Source organism: Rissa tridactyla, chromosome 1 (genome assembly GCF_028500815.1).
Source record: "Rissa tridactyla isolate bRisTri1 chromosome 1, bRisTri1.patW.cur.20221130, whole genome shotgun sequence".
Lineage (NCBI taxonomy): Eukaryota > Metazoa > Chordata > Aves > Charadriiformes > Laridae > Rissa > Rissa tridactyla.
In genome coordinates this window covers 215,089,032-215,113,569 of record NC_071466.1, presented here as the reverse complement: position 1 = coordinate 215,113,569, position 24,538 = coordinate 215,089,032, and the positions used below count along the sequence as shown (strand labels likewise).

General features: G+C 41.4%; 1 protein-coding gene across 3 annotated transcripts; it reads left to right on the top strand.

The window, feature by feature from the left end:
* The first annotated feature begins 1,988 nt into the window (after positions 1-1,988).
* On the top strand, positions 1,989-16,731 carry RBM17 (RNA binding motif protein 17). Of its 3 annotated transcripts, XM_054211705.1 has the most exons (12): positions 1,989-2,059; positions 3,766-3,906; positions 5,362-5,478; positions 6,385-6,551; positions 8,479-8,576; positions 9,567-9,623; positions 11,532-11,673; positions 14,437-14,588; positions 15,331-15,404; positions 15,773-15,871; positions 16,213-16,285; positions 16,452-16,731. In XM_054211705.1, exons 2-12 carry the CDS (start codon positions 3,784-3,786, stop codon positions 16,553-16,555), a joined length of 1,206 nt encoding a protein of 401 aa, XP_054067680.1. In that variant the 5' UTR covers positions 1,989-2,059; positions 3,766-3,783; the 3' UTR covers positions 16,556-16,731. The 3 variants fall into 3 exon arrangements, with proteins under 3 accessions (XP_054067680.1, XP_054067690.1, XP_054067700.1); XM_054211715.1 differs by lacking the exon at positions 1,989-2,059 and having other exon boundaries at positions 8,482-8,576; XM_054211725.1 differs by lacking the exons at positions 1,989-2,059; positions 15,331-15,404; positions 15,773-15,871; positions 16,213-16,285; positions 16,452-16,731 and adding an exon at positions 14,797-15,299.
* Positions 16,732-24,538: the final 7,807 nt, after the last annotated feature.

Sequence of the window (24,538 nt, the reverse complement as noted above, 5' to 3'; positions counted from 1 at the left end):
TTCCTAAATCTGCTTCAAACTCCAACTATAGCTCCAACTAAATAAGGGTCAGTGGCAGCTCATCATATTGCAGGGACACATCTCTATGCTCAGGTCCATTTCCCAAAAAACTCACAATTCAGCTATAATGATTATTTCTTCTCTCCTCAGCAGCTACACGGGCTCTTAAACCTGAAAACCCTGATGGCTCTTAATGATCATTCAAATTCTGAGTGCAGAACAAACGTGGGGTTTGGTATTGCTGTTGGCACTGAGATTTGAAGTGGCTGTCTTTATGGGAGCTATATGGAGCATTTGATAATATTTGCTGTTTGGCGTTAAACCATCCTGACAAAATAAAGTTTACTTTGTGTTTATTGTCGTTTGCCTCTATTTCCACAGTTTCATGCACCTTCTTTAAAAGGGTTCTGTCAGGGATCACTACAGAGACCTGCCGAACGTGACACGCAGGTGGTGAGATGACTGACTCACATCTCATTCACCTCAACTGGGAACTCCTCCAGAGCGGGTCTGTGATCCACCGGTACCACACAGGATGGAAAATTCTGGGGTTATCTCGATCATGGCGGACCCCAGCCCACACCAACATCACAGTCTCACCCCAAGACAGGACCCCCAAGGCACATCAGGGACTGGATTCCCAGTGTGAGGAGGGAAACAAAACTCAGAGTGCCGGTTACACTGGGTGCGCGCTGCGAAAACCAAAAGGAATTTGGGTTTCTTTGGGAATGAGGAAGCCAGAAGCATAAACTTCACACCCATGATGAAAAATTGGGTGTGCAATTACCTGTCATAGAATCGTCTGGGTTGGAAAGGACCTTTAAGATCATCAGCTCCAACTGTTAACCTAACACTGCCAAAACCATCACTAAACCATGGCCCTAAGAACCACATCTACCCGTCTTTTAAATACCTTCAGGGATGGCAACTCCACTGCTTCCCTGGGCAGCCTCTTCCAATGTCTGGTAACCCTTCCGGTGAAGAAATTTTTCCTAACACCCATCCTAAACCTCCCCTGGCACAACTCCAGGCCATTTCTTCTTCTTGTCTTTCTGGTCTTGCAGAATTCATCCCCATATCCCAGTTGGTTGCATCCTGACCTGTCCTGCCTGCCGAAACAACGTGCTATGAAGTCTGAGGTATATGAAATTTGAGGTATGGGAAGCCTGAGGTGTATAAAATCTGAGAGGTAGGAATTCTAAGGTGTAGGAAGGCCAGAGTCTATGAAATCTGAGGTGTATGAAGTCTGAGGTGTAGGAATTCTGAGGTGGATGAAATCCGAGGTGTAGGAATTCTGAGGTGTAGGAAGGCCAAGGTCTATGAAATCTGAGGTGTATGAAATCAGAGGCGCAGGAATTCTGAGGTGTAGGAACGCTGAAGTGTATGAAATCTGAGGTGTAGGAAGTCTAAGGTATATGAAGTGTGAGGTGTAGGGAGCCCGAGGTGTATGAAATCCAAGGTGTATGAAATCCAAGGTGTATGAAATCTGAGGTGTAGGAAGTCTGAGGTACCTGAAGTGTAGGAATTCTGTGGTGTATGAAATAAGAGGTGTATAAAACCTGAGGTGCAGGAAGCCTGTGGTGTATGAAACCTGAGGTGTAGGAAGTCTAAAGTGCATAAAACGCGAGGTGTAGGAAACCCGAGGTATAGGAAGCCTGAGGAAGGCTGCAGTGCAGGCAGGCAGGGCCCGGCCCCGCTGCACCAGGCAGGTAAACGGGGGCTCGGCGGTGGCTCTGGCACCTTAATTAGGGCTTTTCGGGATCAGAGTACCTTCCCCCAGCCCGCAGCGCCCGGGGGTGGAGGGGGCAAGATGCGGAGCTCCCTCCCCAGTACCTTACTGGTACGCGCTGGGCGGAGCGGGAGGGCTGGCCGGGGGGGCTGACGGCGTGCTGCGCCCCCCGCCCGCCGCCAGGGGGCGGTACAACGGCGGCGCCCTCGGCGCCCATTGGCCGAGCGGGGCGGGAGCGCGGCAGTGCGCAGGCGCGGTAGCCGTTGCGGGGGGGCGGGACTTCCCGGCTGCCTTAGCGGCCGGCTAATGGCGGCGGTGGCGCGGTGACGGGTGAGCGGTGGGCCCCGGCCGGCCGAGCCCGCCCAGGGAGGCCGTGCTGGGCTCCGGGGGAAGGGCGGGGAGGCAGGGTGGAGCGGGAGGAGCGCGGTTGTCCCCTCTCAGAGGCTTCGGCCGTGCGGCTGCTCCCCTCGGAGGGGTCTAGGCCTGTGTGGAGAGCGGGAGGCGGGGGGGGTCAGGGCCCCTCAGCCCCCGCTGCGCGGCCCGTCTGCTTCCCAGGCCTCGGCCCCCTCTGTCCCCATGGCGGGCGGAAACAACAGCCCGCTCTTTCTGTTGACGTGGTTGCAGCCCTTGTGCGTTGGTCCCTTGTGCCCTCCCGGCTGTGGTGCATCCCCTCCCCGCCAGGCCTTGAGGCAGAAAGTGCCTTCCCCGCGATGGCAGCTCCCTCCCTATATCCACACGTGTAGCATAACTTACCCCAAGTGCATCATATCTGCCCCAGAATAGCTGCACTCTTGTTGCATAAACTTTGCTCTCCCGTGGCAGGTGGGAATTCTTGTAGTGCCTTGTTCTCATCCTGTTGCCATATGCTTTATAATGTACCCCTATATGTTTCATTCCCTATACTCATATGCGTAATAATCTCCAATGAATGCAACTTCCTCCATTGTTTTGCAGTGAACTCTGGTCTGCTGAGCCCTGGTTGTTCATATTCCACTGCAGGATCAAATTGTTGTTTTTTCTAAATTTTTTGCTGAGCTTGCCACCTTTTGGAATTGTAATATAGTTGCTGTCTGCTGCATCTGAGACTTTTTCCACAGGCTTAAAAACACATAATTTATATGAATAGCAACAGTCAGGCAGGTTCCCTTAAATATAAGTATCTGTCAGATCTGTGGGATCAAGATCTTGCTGATCAATATAACTGCTTTCACTGCATACTGTTAATCAGTCATGTTTGATCCTGCAGTAAATTAAGTTAAAGTTTTGGGGTGGGGATAGTATAATCCAGGCCTATCAAAGAGTAAATAATGAGCTTACAGGTTGTTCCACAGGTGAAAGGCCTCGTTACATTCCAGTTTTCTCTTTTTCCGTTCATGTCAGATGCAGTATCAGACAAAGTGATACATTTAATGTCATGTTGTTGTTATTGCCTAGCTAATTTTGTGTATATTTATATTTTTGTGTGTGTATGCATATATAAGTTATATGTATTTGAGAGGCCTTTAAATGTTGTGGAAATAGTTACTTAATAATACTCTGGCAAGTATATTGAGTAGAAGAAAGATATTCCTTTACAGGGATGCAAAAAATAGTAAAATTTAAGAAGGTGATTGGAATGTTAATGTGTTTTTGTGGATAGTTTTTAAGGTCAGCAGAGACAATAATTCCTTTGTGTTTGATTGTGTGATACTTAATGTTGAGTTTCTTTGTGAACCTTAAAATACCAGGGTGGGCTACAGGGTAACTTCTTCAAAGCCTGAAATGATTGATATCTAATGCTACAACTGTAATTCTAGGAAGTTTGCAACACCTGTTAACGTTTGAACAGTATTCATTACCTTTCAGTTACTTTTACAAAGCCTTACTGTAGCATTTGTATCTGCTACTAGCCAGAAAAATGTTATTACTTTGAATTTTCTCTGGCTTTGATAAAAAGTTATATAAAAATATGGTGTATAAACATAGGCAAACTAGTAGCAAATAAGCTCTAAACATAGATTTGTTGTGTCATCTGGATTCTTTCTTTTGTCTTTTAGTTCTAAATTGAAGAGAAAATGTCACTTTACGATGACTTGGGAGTTGAGACCAGCGATTCTAAAACAGAAGGCTGGTCCAAAAATTTCAAACTACTACAGTCTCAATTGCAGGTGAAGAAAGCAGCTCTCACACAAGCAAAGGTATAGTCCCTTTGTATTTTTGCTTTCTATTATTCAAACTGCTTTTGTGTTTGGAGTACTGAGGAAAGTTTATGACCTTAGAATACTGCAAAAGGGGGAAAAAGTGAGATGCATGTTTCTTGAAGTCTGTTAGAGGGAGTTGCAAAATTAAAATTGAATGAAGAACTGATGTGTGTGCTGCAAACCTCAGATCTTTTAACTAGCAGAGTCTAAAGCTGATCTTCAAATCTAACTTTAAAGATACGAGATTAAGCTTTTTTTTTAAAGTAAGGGCCATACTGTGATTGATAGTTGGCAGTACTGGCTGTTGGTCATTCTTGGTATTTTGCATCAGTTGTTATTTATGTGTTTGCATCATTTTATGCTTGCTATTTAAAAGGCTTTTGGTGCTAAAGTGCAAGTCACTGTGCATTAGAAATTTTTGCAGAAACTATTTCCAGTGTATGTGAAGGGGAGAAGGAGCACAAGCTAAATCCATGAGCTGAAACTGACAGAGTCATTCACTCTTTTTATTGCTACAGTATTTCACCCTTTTTCTTTAAGCAGCGTTGATATTTTGATTCAGGCAGGACACCTGGAGTCCTATACACTTTGTGGTGTATAGGTTATAGAGTGAGATTACTTAATTAAAAAAGTAGTAGCAGCATAGATACCCAATACTTAAGGAAGCACAGCATTTTTTAGCTGGTATTAATCCTGATTTATGCTGCTAAAATTGAGGATAGGATTTAGTTGATAATTGGAACAACCTGCATGAATGAAATCTAAATGTTTACTATATTAGATATATTCTTTGTCTATGTAAGTGATATGCAGTGTATGCATAGACTAATAGAAGAATAGAATAGGATTAGAAAATTCAGATTTCAGAATAGTTTAATATGTGTTATCAGATGATAAAATATGAAGAACAGTACGTCTTTGGAAGAAGTCTGAGCCCCTTAAAAAAACCCCCATGGTTCAAACTCATCTGAAGAGATCGTCTGAATTTTTAATGTGTGTTTCTCGTCCTAGTCCAAACCTAGGACCATTCACCTACCACTGTATGTTCCAGTGCACACACACAAAGTCTGATCTCACTCTATTAAAAAAAGAGGAGGGTATGCACTGGTTTCACTTAACGTGTTCTTTGAAATGTCACATCAGATCTGTATTTGTGTAGCAGCTCTTTAACCATAGTTGGCAAGCATCTTTCTCAGAACTGTGCAGCCTTTGCCACCACTAAAATATGACATAAACTAAGTTTTCCACATCAAGGTTCATTAAAAGTGTTGAGTATCACTGTATGTTAATAGACTGAAGTGATGTATTGAGCTTTGCACAGTGAAGAATTTGAGATGGTGGTTTTCGTTGTTTTTTTTTTAAAAAAATTGAAGATACGAGCTGCAAGTATGTAAAGAAAGCTGCTTTTTAGAAAACTATTTTGTTAGACATTTTGTTTTGGTGATTTTTCAGAGTCAAAGAACAAAACAAACAACAGTCCTTGCTCCAGTGATTGACCTGAAACGAGGTAGCTCTTCTGATGAGAGACAGATTGTGGACACACCTCCTCATGTAGCAGCTGGGTTAAAGGTAAGATCAAGACAGCTAAAAAGTCCAGCTGTTAACTGATGTTTTTGAATTGGAATCCTTTGACTCCAGTCTGTATTTTTATTTTTTCATCTTCCTTCCTAGTGGTCAAAGAAGTGATCGTTTTCTGAAACTTCTTTAATTAATTAACATTTTAACTTTATACAGGCTTCCATGTTGTACAACATTGAATTACCCAGTTTAATGTGAATTTAAAATAGAACAATGTTCCTAGCATATTTGTCCTGGAAACCTTCAAGTATTTTGCAAGGTGGCAATTTGGTCAAGTAAATAATGAACATAATTGTAATTGCATCAGTGTTGGAACTGGACCTGTATAACAATTAACTTAAAAATAAAAGAAAAGCCACCTAAGCTTTTAGAATGGAGTTTTTTGTGGTAAGGAATCAAAAGAAACTTTTTCCTTGAAAGTTTTCTAAAGGTGATGGTGCTGAAATAGTTCTTTCAGATGAGAGAAGAACAGTATGAGCACCTCTGTCGGTATTATATTAATAGCAGATGATGAAAAAGGCTGATGAGATTGTGTGGGAGGACCCCTTGCAGATGGTTGCACCAGCAAGATACCATAATAGTTCTAATAATGAATTAATGGGTTTTGAAAAATTCTTGTCCACGCTGATTTGCTGCTGCTTTGTATTTGCCAGGGAGAGTGGGTGGGGGTGATTCTTTCTTCATGGAAAAATTTGAGATAGTGAGAGACTGAGTGAAATGTTAGTTTGTAAGCAAAGCAAAGATTTCTTTTAATACTGGTGGGATTAGGATATTACCTGCCGTTATAGGAGTCAAGAATTGAGTTTTGTGTTGTAGGAAGTGTTAAATTCTTGGTTTCTGACTGGATGTTGTTTGCAGATCTCAGCTGAAAAAAAAAAATCCTTTTTCTTTTTTAAGGATCCTGTACCTAGTGGTTTTTCTGCAGGAGATGTGTTGATTCCTTTGGCAGATGAGTATGATCCTATGTTCCCAAACGACTACGAAAAAGTGGTGAAACGTCAAAGAGAGGAACGACAGAGGCAGCGTGAGCTGGAGAGGCAAAAGGAGATTGAAGAAAGAGAAAAGTAAGCTTTTTGTTTAAACTCATGACATATTGACAATTAGATAAAGAATAGAAATATCAGTTTCTTTAGTTTTATCCTTCTAAACAGTTTTCAGGGAAACTCTCAAAGGTTTTGCAAAGACTACTGTATGCTAGTAGAAACAAGTGCAGTGTTTTAATTAATACGTTTTAATGTTCTTGCTAAAATCACCTAACAGCGCAAAAATTACAAGATTTATCATGTTTACAGCCTCTTTGGCTTGTAATGGACAAGCTGAAAGATGTTTGTTAAGTTTTTCTACATTTACTTTATTTCAATAGCAGCAGCAGTATTTGGGGATTTCATGCATCATTATCAGACTTTGACCTTGCAGGTATTTTAGAGCATTTGTTGTCAGTATAATGTGACTACAGAAGTACCTTTCAGTACTCAATGATAAACCATCCTTTCTCCTTTTAAATACTATAAACTGATACACAAATGCGTTCAGTTTTAAAGAGGTAGCTAGCACGGCCTTTGAGAGGCATAGTTGCATTTTCTTTTTTAACATTATGCATTCAGGTTAAGTAAGTTAATTGTGTATTTATTACTCCTTTGTCTCTGGACAAAAGAAAATACTACTTATTTTTAATTACCTTAATGTGCTTTCCCTGGAATAGGAAATCTCTCTAATCATATTAAAGAAGTTGAATGCAGATTGTGTGTCCTACTGAAATAGATGGTAAAACATCTGCCAGCTAGTCAGTAAGATTATATTTGCTTATTTTAAGTGAAATTAATAAACCAGATTCATCATGGTGTGATTCATCTAAAGTCTGTGGAATTACAAGAGAGAGATTCTGTTGCTGTTTAAGTTGTGGTACTTAATTAATATTTCTAGTCATCTGGACTCTCTGTCTTCTCTGTTGTCTTCATTGTTGTGGTGCAGGAGGAATGCCTGAGGCTCTGTCATACTTTAACTAGCATGTAAGATCTCAGAAATCTGAGCTGTCATTTCCACGGGTTCAGCGTTGATTGCTATTTAGTTGTGCTTGTAGCTTGTATGTGGGCCAAGGTGTAGTCTTTATACATACAATTAGAGGAATTAAAAAATACATAGTATGTTCTGATTTAAAAATTGGAGAAACAGTGCCAGCCAAATCTGCATCAGATGTATGCTTTGTGATAACCCGGGTGTTTGAGCGGAGTGTAAGTTTGTTTTAAATTCACAGTGTCGACATTCAGAAATTTTGTCTGATTCCCTAGTGGTCCTGTCTTTAACATCTTGTAGCACAGTTTTGATGGCTGTGCTGCGAGTGAGATCTGATTTATGCCTCAAGATGTGCTCTTAACTTTTTTGGAAGAACACTTTTCCTTTTGCAAAGTATTAAAATTGAGTATTTTTGTGATCACAATAAATAACAGTTGAAAGGCAATTCAATTCTTGAAGCATTTCTCAGCTAAATGTTCAAAGTTTTAATAGACTTGCCTGAATCTTATTTTAGTTGACAAGCTAGCTTCTCAATAATCGGATTATTTAAGCATGGTGATTTTTTTATTTTTTTTTTTATTGGCTGAGCAAATGATACGACTCTGTGTAGCCTGTGACGGGGAATTTAAAAAGGATTCTGTTCAAAGCAGGGTGATTGATTAATGTCTCTGTTACCTTCCTATCGATTCCATCCAACACCTCTTCCATTTTAGTCATTCAGTCACAAGTCAGTTTGGACTAGATTTATTCAGATGCTTCCTCATTTCCATACATTGTGTACTTGCAAGTGAACAATGATCTTGCTTTGGATCATCTTACATTTTATAAAATATACTCCATGAAGATAAAAGCAAAGAAACAAAAAGTAATGTTTTCTAAGAGTGCAGCAGTGTAATTCACACTACAAAGGTGGTACCACAAATTAAAACAAAGAGTTAACTTTGATGGTTTCTTATCCTAACTTACTGTGTCTCCCAGAAGACGTAAAGACAGACATGAAGCCAGTGGGTTTTCAAGACGACCAGATCCAGATTCTGATGAAGATGAAGATTATGAAAGGGAGAGACGAAAAAGAAGTAAGGGAGCTGGTTTTGGTTTTCATGGGGAAAGAGAAGAAAAAGATGGGGGGTGGGGGGGCAATTCACAATCCTGTTCCTGTTTCATGGATTCTGTGTTTCTCTGTTCTCAGCTGAAAAGTATACTGTCATTTATGAGCCTTTAGAACAAACCTGGCATTTTATTACACCATAACTGTTGTAATGCAGAAAACTTTTCTTTCTGTGGAGGCAGATGGCAGCTAAATTATATGTGGAAAAACCTCTTTTTACATTAGTTTGTAGATACCCATTTTAAGTTTCTGCGTGGTGTAGATTCCAGGGAAGGGGTAAGACATGAGATAAAATCAGACTGTGAAAATCACTGTTGAATTTTCATTATTAAGGCTTTTACCATTCCTGCATTTGTTATTTGAATGCCCTTAGTTAGAAGATGTGGATCCGGGTGATGAGATATGTCTTTGCATAAACAAAATTAAACTTTATTCTCTTTCAGCAACAAAGTTACAGTAAATAATTCAGGTCTGTTATTTTAAAAAAGAAAATTTCTGACAGGAAACATTTAAAATATTTGCTCTGCCATGGAAGTTTGGGACTGCATTAGAATATTGCCCATTAAAGTACGGAAGGGGCTTTGTACTTTACTGTTTTGAAAGTGTAGTTAATCTTGAGCAAAGTGTCTTTTTCATTTGGTTTGGTTGAGCAGTTTTAGAACTGAAGGTTTGTTTCACCATAGTCTTTAATTTTTAAATCCTAGGAAATATGTTTGATAGACACAATATGTAATACATCATCGCTGTTCTATGTTGTCTACCCTGGTGTGCTTTTCATTCATTTCTAGTTCACCCCTGTTGAAACTTCTCAGACTGCTCTCTTGCTACTTTTCTGTTGATAGAGACGTATGTTAAGAATTGGCTGGTAAGGAGCCAGCAGCTGTATTAGATTCAGTGAAGCTATTCCGATCAGTAGAATCTAATCATACAAACGTGTTGTTTTCCATTTTGCTCATAGGTATGGGAGGAGCTGCCATTGCACCACCCACTTCTCTTGTTGAGAAGGACAAAGAACGTAAGTACACCAAAAGCCAATTCCCTAAAACCTAGCAGTGTTGTTTTTCTCGCTCAACTTTCCGTTCAGTTAAATTGTCCTGCCGTTCTTCCCATATGACTCTTCATGGCAGAAGAACTTGTACTAGTTCTTCGTTGGTGGGGGAAACCTGCGATACTACCGTGCTTCACAACTCGGTTCTAAAGGATCCTTTCTGTATTGCTAGAGAAGTGGTTTGGCAAGCTGGTCTGTTATAACCATGTTCAATTACTCATTTATGATGTGAAAGGAGAAATGTTGCAGACGGGTTTCTCTGCATAGACTAGAAACCTCCACAGCATGGAGAGGGAGTTTTTCCATTACCCTTTGCTTTAGGAGGTAATTTATGGATGTCTTTTTTGAAGGGCTTATGTACTACAGACAAAATTTTCTAAATTTTTGAGGGATACAGTATCTACTAGAGAGATGTGCGTGCGCTAGGGTTTCCCCCAGTGAAGACAGCTTGAGGATTGCAATTGACCGCTAGATGGCATAATCTTGCTGTAAGAACAAAATGTTGAACTTTTTTGCATCTCTAATTGTATCACACTTTAAAATTAAAATAATGAACAGTATGTTTTGTATGTCGTTAAAAAATAATCAGAAAACAGAATCTTATGCATACAAACTTTCCTTTGGGAGTCCTGATTTTATTTATGAGAAGATTCAAGTTAAAAAAAGATGAAGCTTGGCAAAGTAAGTGAATGATATAATAGTGAAAGCATTTGAAGTGTGTAAACATTAAAAACAGAAAGAGATTGTTTGGAGTAAATAATTAAGAGCAATTGAGTGGTGTCAAGGAAAAGTAAATACAGGCTGGAAATGGTAGAAATATCCTGAAGGGGAGAGCTTTCAAAATGTGACATGATCTCACAAGGAAACCTTTGTACGGCTTGTTACTTGATGCTCAAAGCTAGGTTGGAAAAAGCAGAGAAAAAACTGCTGTAGCAGAAGTCCCATAGTCCGCTCCATCTGCTGCTTAAATGGGGATTATTTTTTTTTTCCCTCATACGACATCCCCAAACTTCGTGTCTGGTGTTTTATTTGGTAAGATACAAATACAAGTTCACAAGAAAATAATCTAAAGTCAGTATAAAAGTCCGTAAGTGCATTCAAAAGTGTGTTCTGCGTATTTCCTTTAGTGTTCTGTAGGCTTTTTTTTGCATTTTGCCATTTGACTTTTCAGTGGAAGGTAGTTTAATCAGTATGATAGAGACATCTATATACAGATATAGAGAAAAATATATCTCCACCCCCCAGGAAAAGTTGTGGTTTGGAAATTGTCAGTGAGATCTCTTAAGATTGTGTAAATACTTTGCTTCGGGTTACATTAATTCTTTTTATTAGACTGGTTTCTCTTTTGTGTAAACATACAGTGTACTTCACAGCGTTCAGGCCCCAAGCTGTGTGCATTGATCCATTTTTGTCATAATTCTGTTCCTGATGAATGGGGCTTTTAAGTTTGCTTGTTCTGTCTGGATAAACTGATTGTTGTGCGGGTGGCCTCTAAATGTTTCTTTTCTATATTTGGTAAGAGGTTAATAAATACGTTATAGACGTATTATATACGTATTATATATAGACTCATTGTATAACCTGTGAGGAAAATCCAGAGTAACTCAGCTCGAATCTTGTTTCTGAGAGAGAGAGAGAGATGAGGGGATGTTAAAGCAGCATGTGCAGAGGAAACATTCTTCTCTTTTGGATTTATGTGGAAAACTTTTTTTTCATAGTTTGTTAGCATTAAAGCAGAAAAAAGTACAACTTGCAGATGAAGAGCTGTCAGTAAATGAGTTACATTGAAGGCATAATACTCTATAGTGTTCATTAAAAGTAGGTAGTTCATGCAAAGTATTTTATTGAAAAAGCAAATGTCTCCTTTTTCTTCAGCTGTAGCATCATTTCCATTTGAAGAGGAGTCGAGACCTCGGGCACCATCTTCCAAAGCAGCTATTCCTCCTCCAGTGTATGATGAGCCAGAAAGACCTCGTTCCCCCACGGGACCTAGCAACTCTTTCCTTGCCAACATGGGGTAAATGAGTGACTTATGTGCATTTTGTGGAAAAAGGCATTAGAAGGTGGTGGAACCCAAAAGTTAAAATAGTTTGTCAGTAGAGAAGAGCACAACCCATTGCATGTATGTGGTTAGTCTGAGTCCGTATGGTCCTAACTGGCAGGATACAGAAAAAGCAGTGGATTTACTCAGTTGAGAGAAATGTATTTGAGGTGGTTGCATTCAAGGCACTGCTTTTAAGCAAATTCTGAAGCCGCATTCCAGTATAAAGCGTTTATGTCTTGTACAAGCCAAGCTAATGCAGTATACAGGAAAACACAGATGGTGTGTTAGTTCCTCTAGGTTTCTTTTCCAGCTTTGTCTTAAATTTGCTACGTACCAGTGGGCAAATCATTTCGTCTCTGCTTTGTTTGTTCAAAAATTCAAAGCATGTTTGAATGAATGTAGCAGCTGTGGATGCAAATATGCCCATTTACTTTTCTGCCTTGGATTAGCATTGTGCGTGATACTTGTCTTACTACTGTGGCAACAAAGTGAAGTTGAATTTGTAGTTAAAAAACAGCTTAGAGACCTAATTTGAAAGGTGTAGTGGTTAGCTATGGTCCTCTTATAAGTCGCATCAGGTGTTGCAGAAATGCAGCCTCGGTGTAGTCGAAACTCTACCCAGGACGAACACAGACATAAAAGTGTAGTTTATTACATTATTACACTGCATTTCCATTTTGGGTACAATTTTTGATGCTTTTTTTTTGATAGAAATGCTTTTCTTTTTCGTTTTTTTTTTTTAACATTGTCCAGAAAAAGGATAACCAAACTCAGTACTGTTGGACCAGTTTATGCATTGTTACCACCTCTGGTTAGCAATACCCTGGGGCCTTCACTTCATTGAAGGAAGTGCTAAAAATAAGACCTAACCTGCCTTACTTTGACCATGCAATCGGCTACTGTTTATTCTGTGACTTAGTGTTTTAACCTTTCAGTATTTCATAGCCAGACTTTTTGGCCTTTTTTAATGTGTCTTTGTATGTTTCATATACTATGCTTAGAAAATAGTCGTGTCACTGATCCTGCTTTTTCTGTGTAATCTTATGTGCCTATGTGCCTATGATAAAATGGGGGTGACTGAACGTAGAATATTTACTGTGGTTTAAACTAGTGTACCATGGCATGTTTTTTGTCTTGACCTATCTAGTTATGGTCTCCAAAAGAATGTCAAGACACGTAGGTATATTTTGATTCTAAATATTCATTCAGTGGGAATTTCCAAACCTGTCAGTAGAGGTGCTTTTTCTAAGTTACTTATTAAAAAAAAAAAAAAAAAGTACCTTTGAATAGGTTGGGGACTTTATTGCCTCAATACATTCTCAAAAATTCAGTGACACATGTTTAAATTAATACTGAGGATATCCAGATTTGTTATAGGAAGGACTAGCAGAGCCATGTACTCTGGAGCTTATGCCAACTTGGAATTAATAGATAGTGGAATATGATCTAATGTGGGAAGTAGATCATAGAATCATCTCGTTTGGAAGGGACGTTTCAGATCATTGAGTCCAACTGTTAACATAACACTAACAAAACCACCGCTAAACCTTGAGCACCCTGTCTACCCGTCTTTTAAATACCTCTAGAGGTGGTGATTCCACCACTTCCTGGGAAGCCTGTTCCAATGTTTGATGACACTTTTGGTGAAGAAATTTTTCCTAATATCCAATCTAAAACCTCCCCTGGGGCAACTTGAGGCCATTTCCTCTTGTCCTATCACTTGTTACTTGGGAGAAGAAACTGACCTCGCTACACCCTCCTTTCAGGTAGTTGCAGAGAGCGAGAAGGTCTCCCCTCGGCCTCCTTTTCTCCAGGCTGAACCACCCCGGTTCCCTCAGCTGCTCCTCATAAGCCTCGTGCTCCAGACCCCTCACCAGCTTCTCTGGACTTGCTCCAGCACCTCAGTGTCTTTCTTGTAGTGAGGGGCCCAAAACCGAACACACTATTCGAAGTGCAACCTCACCAGTGCCGAGTACGGGGGGGATGAGCACTGCCCCAGTCCTGCTGGCCACACTATTGCTGATACAGGCCAAGATAATGTTGGCCTCCTTGGCCACCTGGGCACACTGCTGGCTCATATTCAGCCGAGTGTCAATCAGCACCCCCCAGGTCCTTTTCCACCAGGCAGCTTTCCAGCCACTCTTGCCCAAGCCTATAGCGCTGCAGGGGGTGGTTGTGACCCAAGTGCAGGACCCCGCACTTGGCCTTGTTGAATCTCATACAGTTGGCCTCGGCTCAGATGGTTCTATATCTGCCTCTTCTGTCAAGCTTTTGATACCAGCCACTGAGAAAGATAAGAATTTGGACTAAGTAGACCTTCATCTAATCTGATTTGTGATTTACTATTAGCAGCCCAATGTAGTGAAAGATGTCCCCGCCCATGGCAGAGGGGTTGGACTAGATGATCTTTAAATATCCTTTCCAACCCAAACCATTCTATAGAGCGTATGATGCTGACTTGCACTGCTAATGGAAGTTGGGTTGTATTTGGAAAAGTACGAACAATTTTATTTAGTCAACTTCTCTGACAGCTTTTTCCGTCTGTAATTCATGGGTAGCACTTTTCATTTTCATGGCGTGCTGTGAAATTGCTAGGTTGTAAAGTTGTGTAGAAGCTCTTATGTTTTCAGTTTCTGTGTAATAAGGTTTTAAGAGGTATTTGAGCACTCAGGAGAAATGCAATGTTAATGTATTGTGTAAGAAACCTTTACTAACTGATGCTTTTTCTCTTTGCAGCGGGACAGTAGCTCATAAAATCATGCAGAAGTATGGTTTCAGAGAGGGCCAGGGGCTGGGAAAGCATGAACAGGGGCTGAGCACAGCACTGTCAGTAGAGAAAACAAGCAAGAGAGGTGGCAAGATCATTGTTGGCGATTCTACAGAGAAAGGTAATTTTGTCCTACACCAATTAAGTTTGTGAAAAATGGTCAGGGAAAAAAAAATAGTTGGGTTCAGTGGAAGCTCCTGGATTTTTTCTTTACTGTCTGTCCTTGCAGAACATAGTAGTTAGAGTTGGAAGAATGACTCATAGTCCTTCTTGTGGAAATTTATCTTTTTAATCTTTTTTTTAAAGTGGTTCTCTATTAATTTTTTTAGCTCATACTCCCCTCCCTCCATCAGTTGTCCTTCAGCATTTGGAAGCCTCTTCGGGGGGTGATCCTGCTCTGCTCCTGATCACTTTGTCCCTGTCACATGCTTTAGATGTTGCCCTGATTTCCCTGCTGTTGTCCAATCTAGAGACAACATCTAGGGTTACTAGAACTGCACCTCTGCTTAAGTGTAAGTGTTGGAAGTCAGGAGATCTGATTTTTAGTTCTTAGGGGATCTGACAGAATTCTGAATTCAAGAATTATTTCCCTCAAAGAAATAGTACGTTGTCAGTGTTCTAGCTTAATTCACATTCTGTAGAAGTGATTTTTCTGCTTATTGTCTTTCCAAGTAGCTACGAGTTCTGAACGACTGTTCCTCACCGATATGAAACTACATCTTGTGGCTTTTATTCCATTGTTTGATAACAGAATCGTAATGGATAATCTGAATCGTCAAGATTCTGATAAAAGCCCCCATATAAGGTTTAATTAGCTTTAATCTTAAAATATTCCATGATTCACTGTTCTGTTTTCCTTGCAGAAACAGGCAAGAAAGCAGATTCTAACCCACTGACCGAGATACTGAAATGCCCAACTAAAGTGGTCTTACTAAGGGTAAGTTGAGAGTAAAGGAACATGTTTTGGTATTTGCAGCGTATGTGACTGGTTGAAATGTTTAGAACTGTGTTCCTGTTACAATGAGTCTGTACAATTTGAACGGTTCTGGCCTGCACCTACATGGTGCTTTGTGTTGTGGAGAAAATATGCATCTTCCTGAGATACAAATTGTGACTGTAAATCACCACTGCTGTAGATTATACAGTTACCTTGTCTTAGTAGTAGGGAACTGTCTCCTCCTGTGGCTCTGGACTGTTAAGCAGAAGCTTAAAATGTTTGTGGTCATGTAGGCATCTGTGATTTGCCTACATAATCGTCTGTACAGACTACATCCAGTAAGTTAGGTTTTTTCTTTTAACTTTCAGAACATGGTAGGTGCTGGGGAGGTGGACGAAGATCTAGAAGTTGAAACTAAGGAGGAATGCGAGAAATACGGCAAGGTTGGGAAATGTGTCATCTTTGAGGTAAGAGATAGTCTGTCTCTCTTTTTGGCTGCTCCGAAAGCAGACTGGGCACTTTTCCCTCACAACTGGCTTGTTACTGCCTAAGAGAAGGGGCATAGATTAGAAGATCTCACAGGGTCCTTTGCTGTGTTGTGATTCTGCATTTTCTGGATTTTCTATATCTGTAAGATACAAACTTACAATGTCAGAAACTGGGCAAAAATCTCTGGGTATCGTGCTTTTGGAACGTTTTTATTGTGTACTCGTTCACTACTTTTGTGAAGAACAGCAATTTAAAACAGTATTTTTGCTACGATTCTAATTACTTCTGGTTTGGGGGTGTTTTTTTGGTTTTGTTTCAGATTCCTGGTGCCCCTGATGATGAAGCTGTAAGAATATTTTTAGAGTTTGAACGGGTTGAATCTGCCATCAAAGGTAGGATACTAAATTGTGTCCTGTGAACCTCAGAGTTAACTTCTGTAGATTAAACAAAATCTGTAGATTAAAAAAAAAGATTCACCAATTAGAGTGTTTAGCTAAAGAAATGTTTGTTTGTTTGTTTAATTGCTGCTTGCTGACCTGTTCTTTGTTTCCATTCCAGCTGTAGTGGATCTAAACGGAAGATACTTTGGAGGCCGAGTTGTGAAGGCTTGTTTCTACAACCTGGACAAGTTCAGAGTACTGGATCTGGCAGAGCAAGTTTGATTTTAAAAATCTAGCTCGAGGTGTCACTGTTTTGGCAATCATGTTTTCAGTGGTAGGCTGGGAATAAAGAAGAGAAAAGTAGCTTTCCTAGCAAACTGGAAACAAGCCTCATTGAATGGATTTTTCGCATTCGTTGTGACTTATGTTTTTTGTAATATAAAGCCCTTTGAAAGTAAGATTCACGTCTGTGTGTTTTTGAATTGCACAATTCTGCTTATTGCTCTGGGGATCCTGTTTTTTTGAGCTTTCAGATGACTTCGTTCTATTGAAAACCCACTGCTGAGGAGATGCTTTCTCTGTATTCCTGCTTTCCTTGTTCTGGTGCTTCATCATGGAGTCCCTGTGCTGCATCCACAATAAGTGGGAAGCTTTGGAAAAGGACTGTGTGCTGTCATGCTTCTCTTCCCTGGTGGTATCTCTCAGAGTTACAGCCTTGCTCTCGTAAGTCCTGTCTGTGCGCCAGAGTGATTTGGGGTCATTGGACAGTTGGCAGCTAGTTTGTTCTCTCCTGACTCCAGGACAATACTTTCTATGCCAGAATGGAGACTAAAGTAACAAGGAATGAGTCTGTCTTTCTTCCCAAATCCAAAGAAAATACGCGTTTAACCCAGGGAAATGGAAGGAGGAAGGAATTTGAAATGCTTAGCCATTTGAATTGGAATGAGTGGACTGTTAGCAGGAGCTCTGTGCTGTCAGGCAGTCTTTGCTAGAAATATTCAGGGTTAACTAATTACAGGTCGTTATTGAAATGCTATAGGTAGAACTGAGGGAAACTCATTCTTGTATCTGGCCAGCTATCAGATTCTCACTTCCTCTAACGTCACACATAAGTAACTAACTTTTTGTTTAATTGATTCAAATCTGGCATTTGTTTGCTCTCTATGTATTTCTGTATTTGAGGTCAAATAACATCAAGGTTAGATTTTTTTTTTTTTTTGAGAAGGAGTGCCAGTGGAAGTTTTCAAAGTAGGAGGCCATGGAAGAAAATTCTCGTATGAAAATCTGAACTACTAAACACTACAACTTACAACTCTTTTTGGCTTGTTTTTTTTTTGTTTGTTTTTTTTTTTTTTTAAATCTGCTGTAAAATAATACATAGCACTCTGCTCCTGTTTTTATATTTGCTTTTTGTTTGGGAACAGTATGTGACAAAGCGTTGGCAAGAGGTGGCAATGCAATGATGGCAGTTGTCTCTGTGCTCCATTGCACCTAGAATTGTACAGATTTTAAAATGGAAGTGAGCTCTGGGGGCATTTTAGCTGTTTAAAAGCTGATGCTGGATGTCTTTTTTCTGTTACACGTGTATTGGGGGAGGGGGTATAGACCTGTAGTTGATCAACGCTGTGAATATCTCCAGTTATTGCCCCTCTATTAAGTTTTGGCTGCAGATCTATATGACAAACCCTTGGTCTTGTGTTTTTGTCTGCTTGTGTTCCACCAACCTCTGTACAAACATTTGCTTGTAAAACAGAAAAACAATTTTTAAAAAAAAAACACTTGTATTTTACCTACTGTGTGTTGGCTTCCTTACTATCCTCTTCTGTTGCACAAGGTCGTCCCATGGAGTCAGTCCCTTCTACAGCACGTGTGCTGCTGTTGGCAATAGCTGGATCCACTGTTAGAAAACCTCCCTGCAGCAGAGGTGAAGAACTGGCCTGACTAATACTAAAACCACAGGACTTGGGGCAATAACATAATCCAACTTCTGTTATTGGCTCTGCTGTTAGTTTTCTGTTTGACCTTGAGCAACACTGTAAGGGCTTTGCTACCATGTAGTAAAACAAAGAAATTAGTGTAATATGAATTAGCATGGATTTGCTTATGAGAGTCAAATAATTTGAGCAGCATGCTGTAGAAAGTTAAGCGCTGATAACTCATTTAGTATTACCTGAACTTAGCTGGAAATACGACTTGGCTTTAAGCAACATGATTTATTCATGACTTATTTCATCAAATACTGCTGTTCCGAGTGACTAGCTGTAAGCATTTCTTAAGCTATACAGACTGTTTTCTGTGTCTGCTGACCAGCTGTTCTGCTGTTTTCTCTGTAATACCGGCTTCTGAGCTTCCAGCTTGATGATTTGAAGGTCTTCCGTTTGCTGAGAATTGTTTTACTGGCAAGTTTTGAACCATTTAGTTCTAAAAATCCTTATTGTTGAAGACTTATGGGTGAAGTTTGCGCAGGGGAGATGGCTTGTTCATTTAGTGCTTTGTGTAGGAGATTCATGCTATAAATAAAGTATTTTTCTGTACTGTGGAGTCACTAAGACAGCGTAAGCATACCTCCTTCTAAAGCGTTAGCAGACCTACGTTGCCTTAGTTTCATCTCTTTGTGGGTACTCGCTTTGGTGGGCGCTGTACAAATGCGTGCCACCGGAGCCTGATTTGTGAGCAGTTGTCCTCTAGGTGTTGCCACAGTAAATGCAAACACCTACAGAGGTGCGGAAACCTGAAAAGGGTCGGACGTACTGACGGAGGTCCTTAGACAGACCTTACTTATCACATCATGTAATCGGTAGCAAGTATTTTTTTTGCAAATGCACGTTCTTCCACTTAGCCTGTGTTGATGTGTTGGCTCAGGCTTTCTCAGGTATGACTGTACTTTGCATGTCTTTAAAAATTTAGTTCTGAATTTACTTCTCTACTTCCTGCCTCCTCTGGAAACTTGTTACTGACCTTTTTCTATTTCTAGTGGTTTCTCAAATTACTTTTTATTTAACACCTCCAGCTCTTCCTGCTTACACATCCAGGTTTTTTTTTTTCCTTCCGTGATTCATCAGTGCCCTCTCAAAAGGCTCAGCAGAACTTTGGAGTTCTTCATTGCAGCTACAAAGTTTTACTTGTTTGTTTGGGTTTGCATACTTTTGTGCCCCCACCTTTTTCTGTAAGTACACACTTTTAACTGTGGTCTGAAGCAATGATATTTTTGTTTCTCTTCTTGTGTGGTGCCTTAAAACGTTACACTTTTACAGCAAATGGAGAGAATGGTGGGCTGTTAAGATACATTTGCTTTATTGGCAGTACAATATTGGTTATACCCCTTCAGATGAAGCATTTTGGTATTTTTCAGACTTGATTTCCTAAAGTTAAGCTTTAATTGCATGTTTTAAATACACATGTAATTACTCTGATTCTCTAATGTGCTGAATAACTGAATCTCCTCTCAGGCTAAGTATGAACTGCACATTACTTCTGAGAATCTAGATTAGATGACTGCTTAAGAGAGATTTGACAGCGTCCTGAAGCTAACAGCAAGGTGAGAGGGACGTGTGGGACGTGTCAGCCCGGAGCTGAACGAGGTGTCCCTAGTGCATTATCAACCCTGAAGTCTTATGAATAAGGATTTGCATAGTGGCATAACCATTTGCTGCCTTGTTCTCTTCCTAATTAACACTGGCTGCTATTTTAACAGCAGGGAAATATTGACTTGATGCTTTCGTAGTTGTTATAACCCCAAGGTTTCATTCCTGAGTGGTAACAGCTATTTCAGAGCCCATCGTTATGCACATAGGTTATGATTGTATTTTCTTGCGTGTGCTGTTCTGTGCTTAACCTGTGTTGAATTTCAGCTGTCAGTTTATCACTTGCCTACTGGGTGTCAGACTGAAGAAATCTGATGAGATGGAGCTCACAGGGAACATTTTTAACGTTACTGTTGTCGAAATCTAAGCTTGCTTTGCCAATTTTATATGGAAGGTGAGAGTTGTTGCCTCAACGACCTTGCTGGCTGAATAGCCATGTGTGTGAAGAGGGAGGGAGACATGTACGAAAAGTGTCTTGCGCAAGGTCATGCAGAAGGTTGGTTGGAGAATCGGGATGACACCCTATTGCCCTGTACTTGAAACAATGCAACCAAAACCCATATTCTTTGTGGAGTTGCTCTTTATTTTAACAGCAGAGAATGGCAAGTGCTTTTAGTCTTGAACTTTGGACTGTGAGGTGAATTCAGCTGAGAAGATGTAATTTCTGTACTGCAGTCTGTGTAAGTGCATTTTTAAGGTATTTCCTTCTTGTCCTTTTCTTTTTAGCATCAGGAACTAAAGAGATCCCAAAGCACGGGGATTCGTGCTGTGTTTTGTTCTTGTTAGTACAGAAATGTAAGAGCACAGCCTTATGTCTTATATCCAAACAGTGTCAGCACATCCTAAGCTTTCAGCCCTGTAGATGTGGGTAGCGGGGGACAGGAGACAAAGGCTCTGCTCCTGCCGGAACATGTCCCCTCTGCAGGACATCCCACTGCCCCAGTTTGGTAGGTCTGAAGGCTGGTGCTTGCCTGCCCATCTCCCAGCAGTTGTAGCACGCTCTCTCCAGCACTGCATTTGGTTTACAAGATAAACCAGCTAACGTTGGGGATGGCTAAAGCAGGCACTGGAGACTTTGCAAGGATGCTTTAAGCAGCACATGCTTTACTTGCTGATAAAGCCCAAGACGACCTCAGCTATATAGAAAACAAGGTTTTGGCCAAGAAGACGGCTAACGCATTCTGTATTTCTATTCTGCTTCTTATTCCTCCTGTAGGAAGAATGTGGGTTGGTTTTTTTTCCAAAGCAGTTTTTAAGCATCTTGGCACTTCATAGCCCTTGAGTTGTTTTTCCTCTCCCAGTCTCTAAGGTGTGATCTCTACTCTCCATTTGAGAGCTTGCAGCAAGTCAACAGCTCAGGAATCCGTGTGGTCCTGCCAAGACAAAGGTCTTCAACTCATCACAGATTTCTCCACCTTTTGCCGCGGGCAGAAAGCTGGGTAGCTTTTTTGGACTTCCCTGCTTTGAACTTGTAAAACTAGTATAGCAACTGTGAACCAAAACTCAAATGATACTCTAGCAAAACACACAAAGCTCCTCCAGCACTCGCTCCTCTTGTGAGGATGGGAAGAGAAAATTGGTGGGGTTTGTGTTGGTTGAGGCACTTCAGGAAAATGCTGGGACTCTGCAATTCTAGTGATGGCAGAGTTGCCACTGGGAGAGGAAATATGGCCTGGAGCAGTTCCCAGTGGCTCTTCACTCTTTGTAGGAGAGGGTGATGTACTTATCCATCAAAAATTAAAGACCTTTCTGGGGAAGTAATTATATAGCAATGAAGTGTTTTCAAACCAGGATCTGGGTATTTGCTTCAAGCACAAATTTCAGAAGAATACTCAGGAGCGTGCAGCCCATCTGCCTGTACTGCACTGGTTAAAGCTCTGCACATTGTCCCATAAAACACAATGCAGTTGCTTCCACAGATGCTGTCCCAGGAGTACCACATTCACCTGGAAGGGCTCAGCTCTTTGGAGGAAGCCAGGAATTTAGGAATATTTCCCAATAAGGAAATCAAGTAAGTCCTAAAAATATCTCCAGCCATCACAATGCTATTCGTGTATTCCCCCCCAGCCTTTCTTCACTTTGCTTTCTAGCTGATCATTTCAAAGTTTTTTGCTTAGTTTTATTACTAGCAGCTTGCTTTCTTCATGGGGAAAGCCTGATGGTCTTTGTTTTTCCTGCAGCACTTTTGGAGGCAACATTTGGGGAACATAAAAGCCAGGAAGCTTGAGTCTACTATCAGTTTTTATATTTAAAAATCATTATGCTGGCATCATAAAATCAATATTTTTTTTATGATTAAAAAAAAATAAAGGGGGAGGATTTAACTGCATGACAAGGATTTGCCTCGCCAAGCCCAGACTGTGTGAAATAGAATTGATTAATGGGTTGCCCAGGGAAGTTGTGGCTGCCCCATCCCTAGAGGTGTTCAAGGCCAGGCTGGATGGGTCTTTGAGCAACCTGGGCTGGTGGAAGGTGTCCCTGCCCATGGCAGGGGGGCGGAACTAGGTGATCTTTAAGGTCCCTTCCAACCCGAACCATTCTGTGATTATTCGTCGCTCTGGGTGCATCAGAAGGAGGATGGAGATGTTTCTCCAAATGTGACATTTTCTCTTCAGTCTCAGGTGGGTGTGTGGTAGCAGTTTAAAGCCGTGGAAATCCATGGAGTGGGGAGACTGAGTTTCCTGCACGGGAAGAGCAAAATCACATTTAGACACCTGCGGGAGCAGGCAACTGCAGAAAAGCCACCACGGTACACATTTGACAGCGAGTGGTGCTGCTGCAGTAATTACTGTCTGGTTCCTTACTGGGACTTTTGTCTCCAAAACCCAGGACTCCAAACTCCAAAACCTGTGCAAAACAGGACACCAAGACCCAGAGCTGTACAAGGGACAAAGAGCACCTGGTCCTAAGTCTTTGACCTGCATCTCTCTAATCCAATTTTGTCTCGACACCTTTGTAGAGCACCTAATCTTTGTGATATGAAGATGCCAGCTCTAATACCAGAGGTTAGCAAAAAGTAATCTGTCTAGGTCAGGCTGCAGTGTACGTGGGGTTTGGCTGGAGAGTTTCCAAAAGCGCATCATTCCCAGTCCCTTCTCTATTTTAAGCCCTGATGACCTGTGTGTCCTGCCTGCTCTCCCAGCAGAAACGGCATTGACGTTGCTAGCAAAAGCCCACAAGCCTCTTTGCAACTTTCCCTCTGCTAAATTTGCCAGGCTGAAGCGCCAGGCTTGGGATCAACAGGCAGGGAGAGCTTGTCGTGCGAAAGGGAGCTGGGTACCAGGTGTGTCTGGCTGCTGGGGAGTGGAGGGATTAGCAAAAGGCCTTGAAAACGTGGGCGCGGGCTGAAAACAGAAGCCTCGGGGCTATAAACAGCTCAGTGGTGGTCAGCGGCTGGTCACTGAGGTGCAACCTTGGGAGGTTGGCTTAGGCATAACAGCAGCAGCTCATCAAGAAAACAGCAGAGCGGTGGGATAAGGGGCCTGATGTTGCCTGGGGAAGCAGCACCTTCAAGCAATCTGTAGCCCAGGAGCTGAGGCCAGAGGCTAAGAGGCTGCCTGGGCACTCAAACATCTTATAAAAGGACAAAATAGGATTATGCAAGCCTGATTGATCGTGTAAGCACGTCCCACGATGTACCCAGCGCCAGCGTTTACGAGCACCCTAGTCTTTCTTGGGTTTGTGCCACGCAAGCTGTTCAAAATGTTATAAATATTTTAAATGAGCTGTTTGCGTTATTATTTGCTTGTAGAGTACAACCCTTGTTGTACCCTTCTCAGGCTGAAACGACTGCGTGGCTCCGACCCAAGAAAAGCACCGACATCCTTGTCTCACAGACTGCTACCACCCATTATCTTATTGTACCACTAACCGGAAAGAGGGAGGTCAGTTCAATAGTGATTTCCTGGCTGAGCTGTCACTGATCGCAAGATCCATTTCTCCCTGTACAGGTAAAGATGTCTCTGCTTCCCTTAGAAATACTGAGCAGCTTGCGCCGGCAGAGCATCCCATCTCCCGTGCCCCTTGGTACAAAGCCTGGCTGGGTGCAAGATGGGAAAGGCAAGTTAAATCTCTGTCTTGGACAAAGAGGGGTTTTCTGGGGTTAAGGATGAAGCTGAGGGCTGCAGTCACAGCATCTTAACCAAATATGTGTTTTAAACCTGGTAGAAAGGTAAAAGGACTCTTCACGAGATCATTTCTAACTAAACAGCCTCACTAAAATATTAATGCTCATTAAATCATGCTTTTCCTTCTTTTGGAGACAGCTTCCTACAGGACATGGCTGGGAAAGGTGCCCATGAACATCGCTGCTGCCGGTGCCTCTCCCATGGAAAGCAGCGCTTGGGAAGATCTTGAGAAGTCATCTGGACCATCCCTCAGCCCTAGGGCAGGATCAGCACTGGCTAAGACTGTTCCCAGCCTGTTTGCCCAACCTGTTCCTAAAACCCCAAGTGATGCTGAGACACCCACCAGCCTCTCTGATCATGCAGCCCTCCTCGTTTCACTGTTCTGGACCGCATTCATAAATGAAACTGGTTCAGTTTCATCTAAACCTCTTTTTGGGACCAGCTTGCTTCTTAGTGTTTTTCTTTTTTTTAATTATTGTTATTACTTTTACATTGTTGAACAGTAAGCGGTGAGAATCCTGGTTCACCAGAAATCCCCAGACTATGTTTGAAGG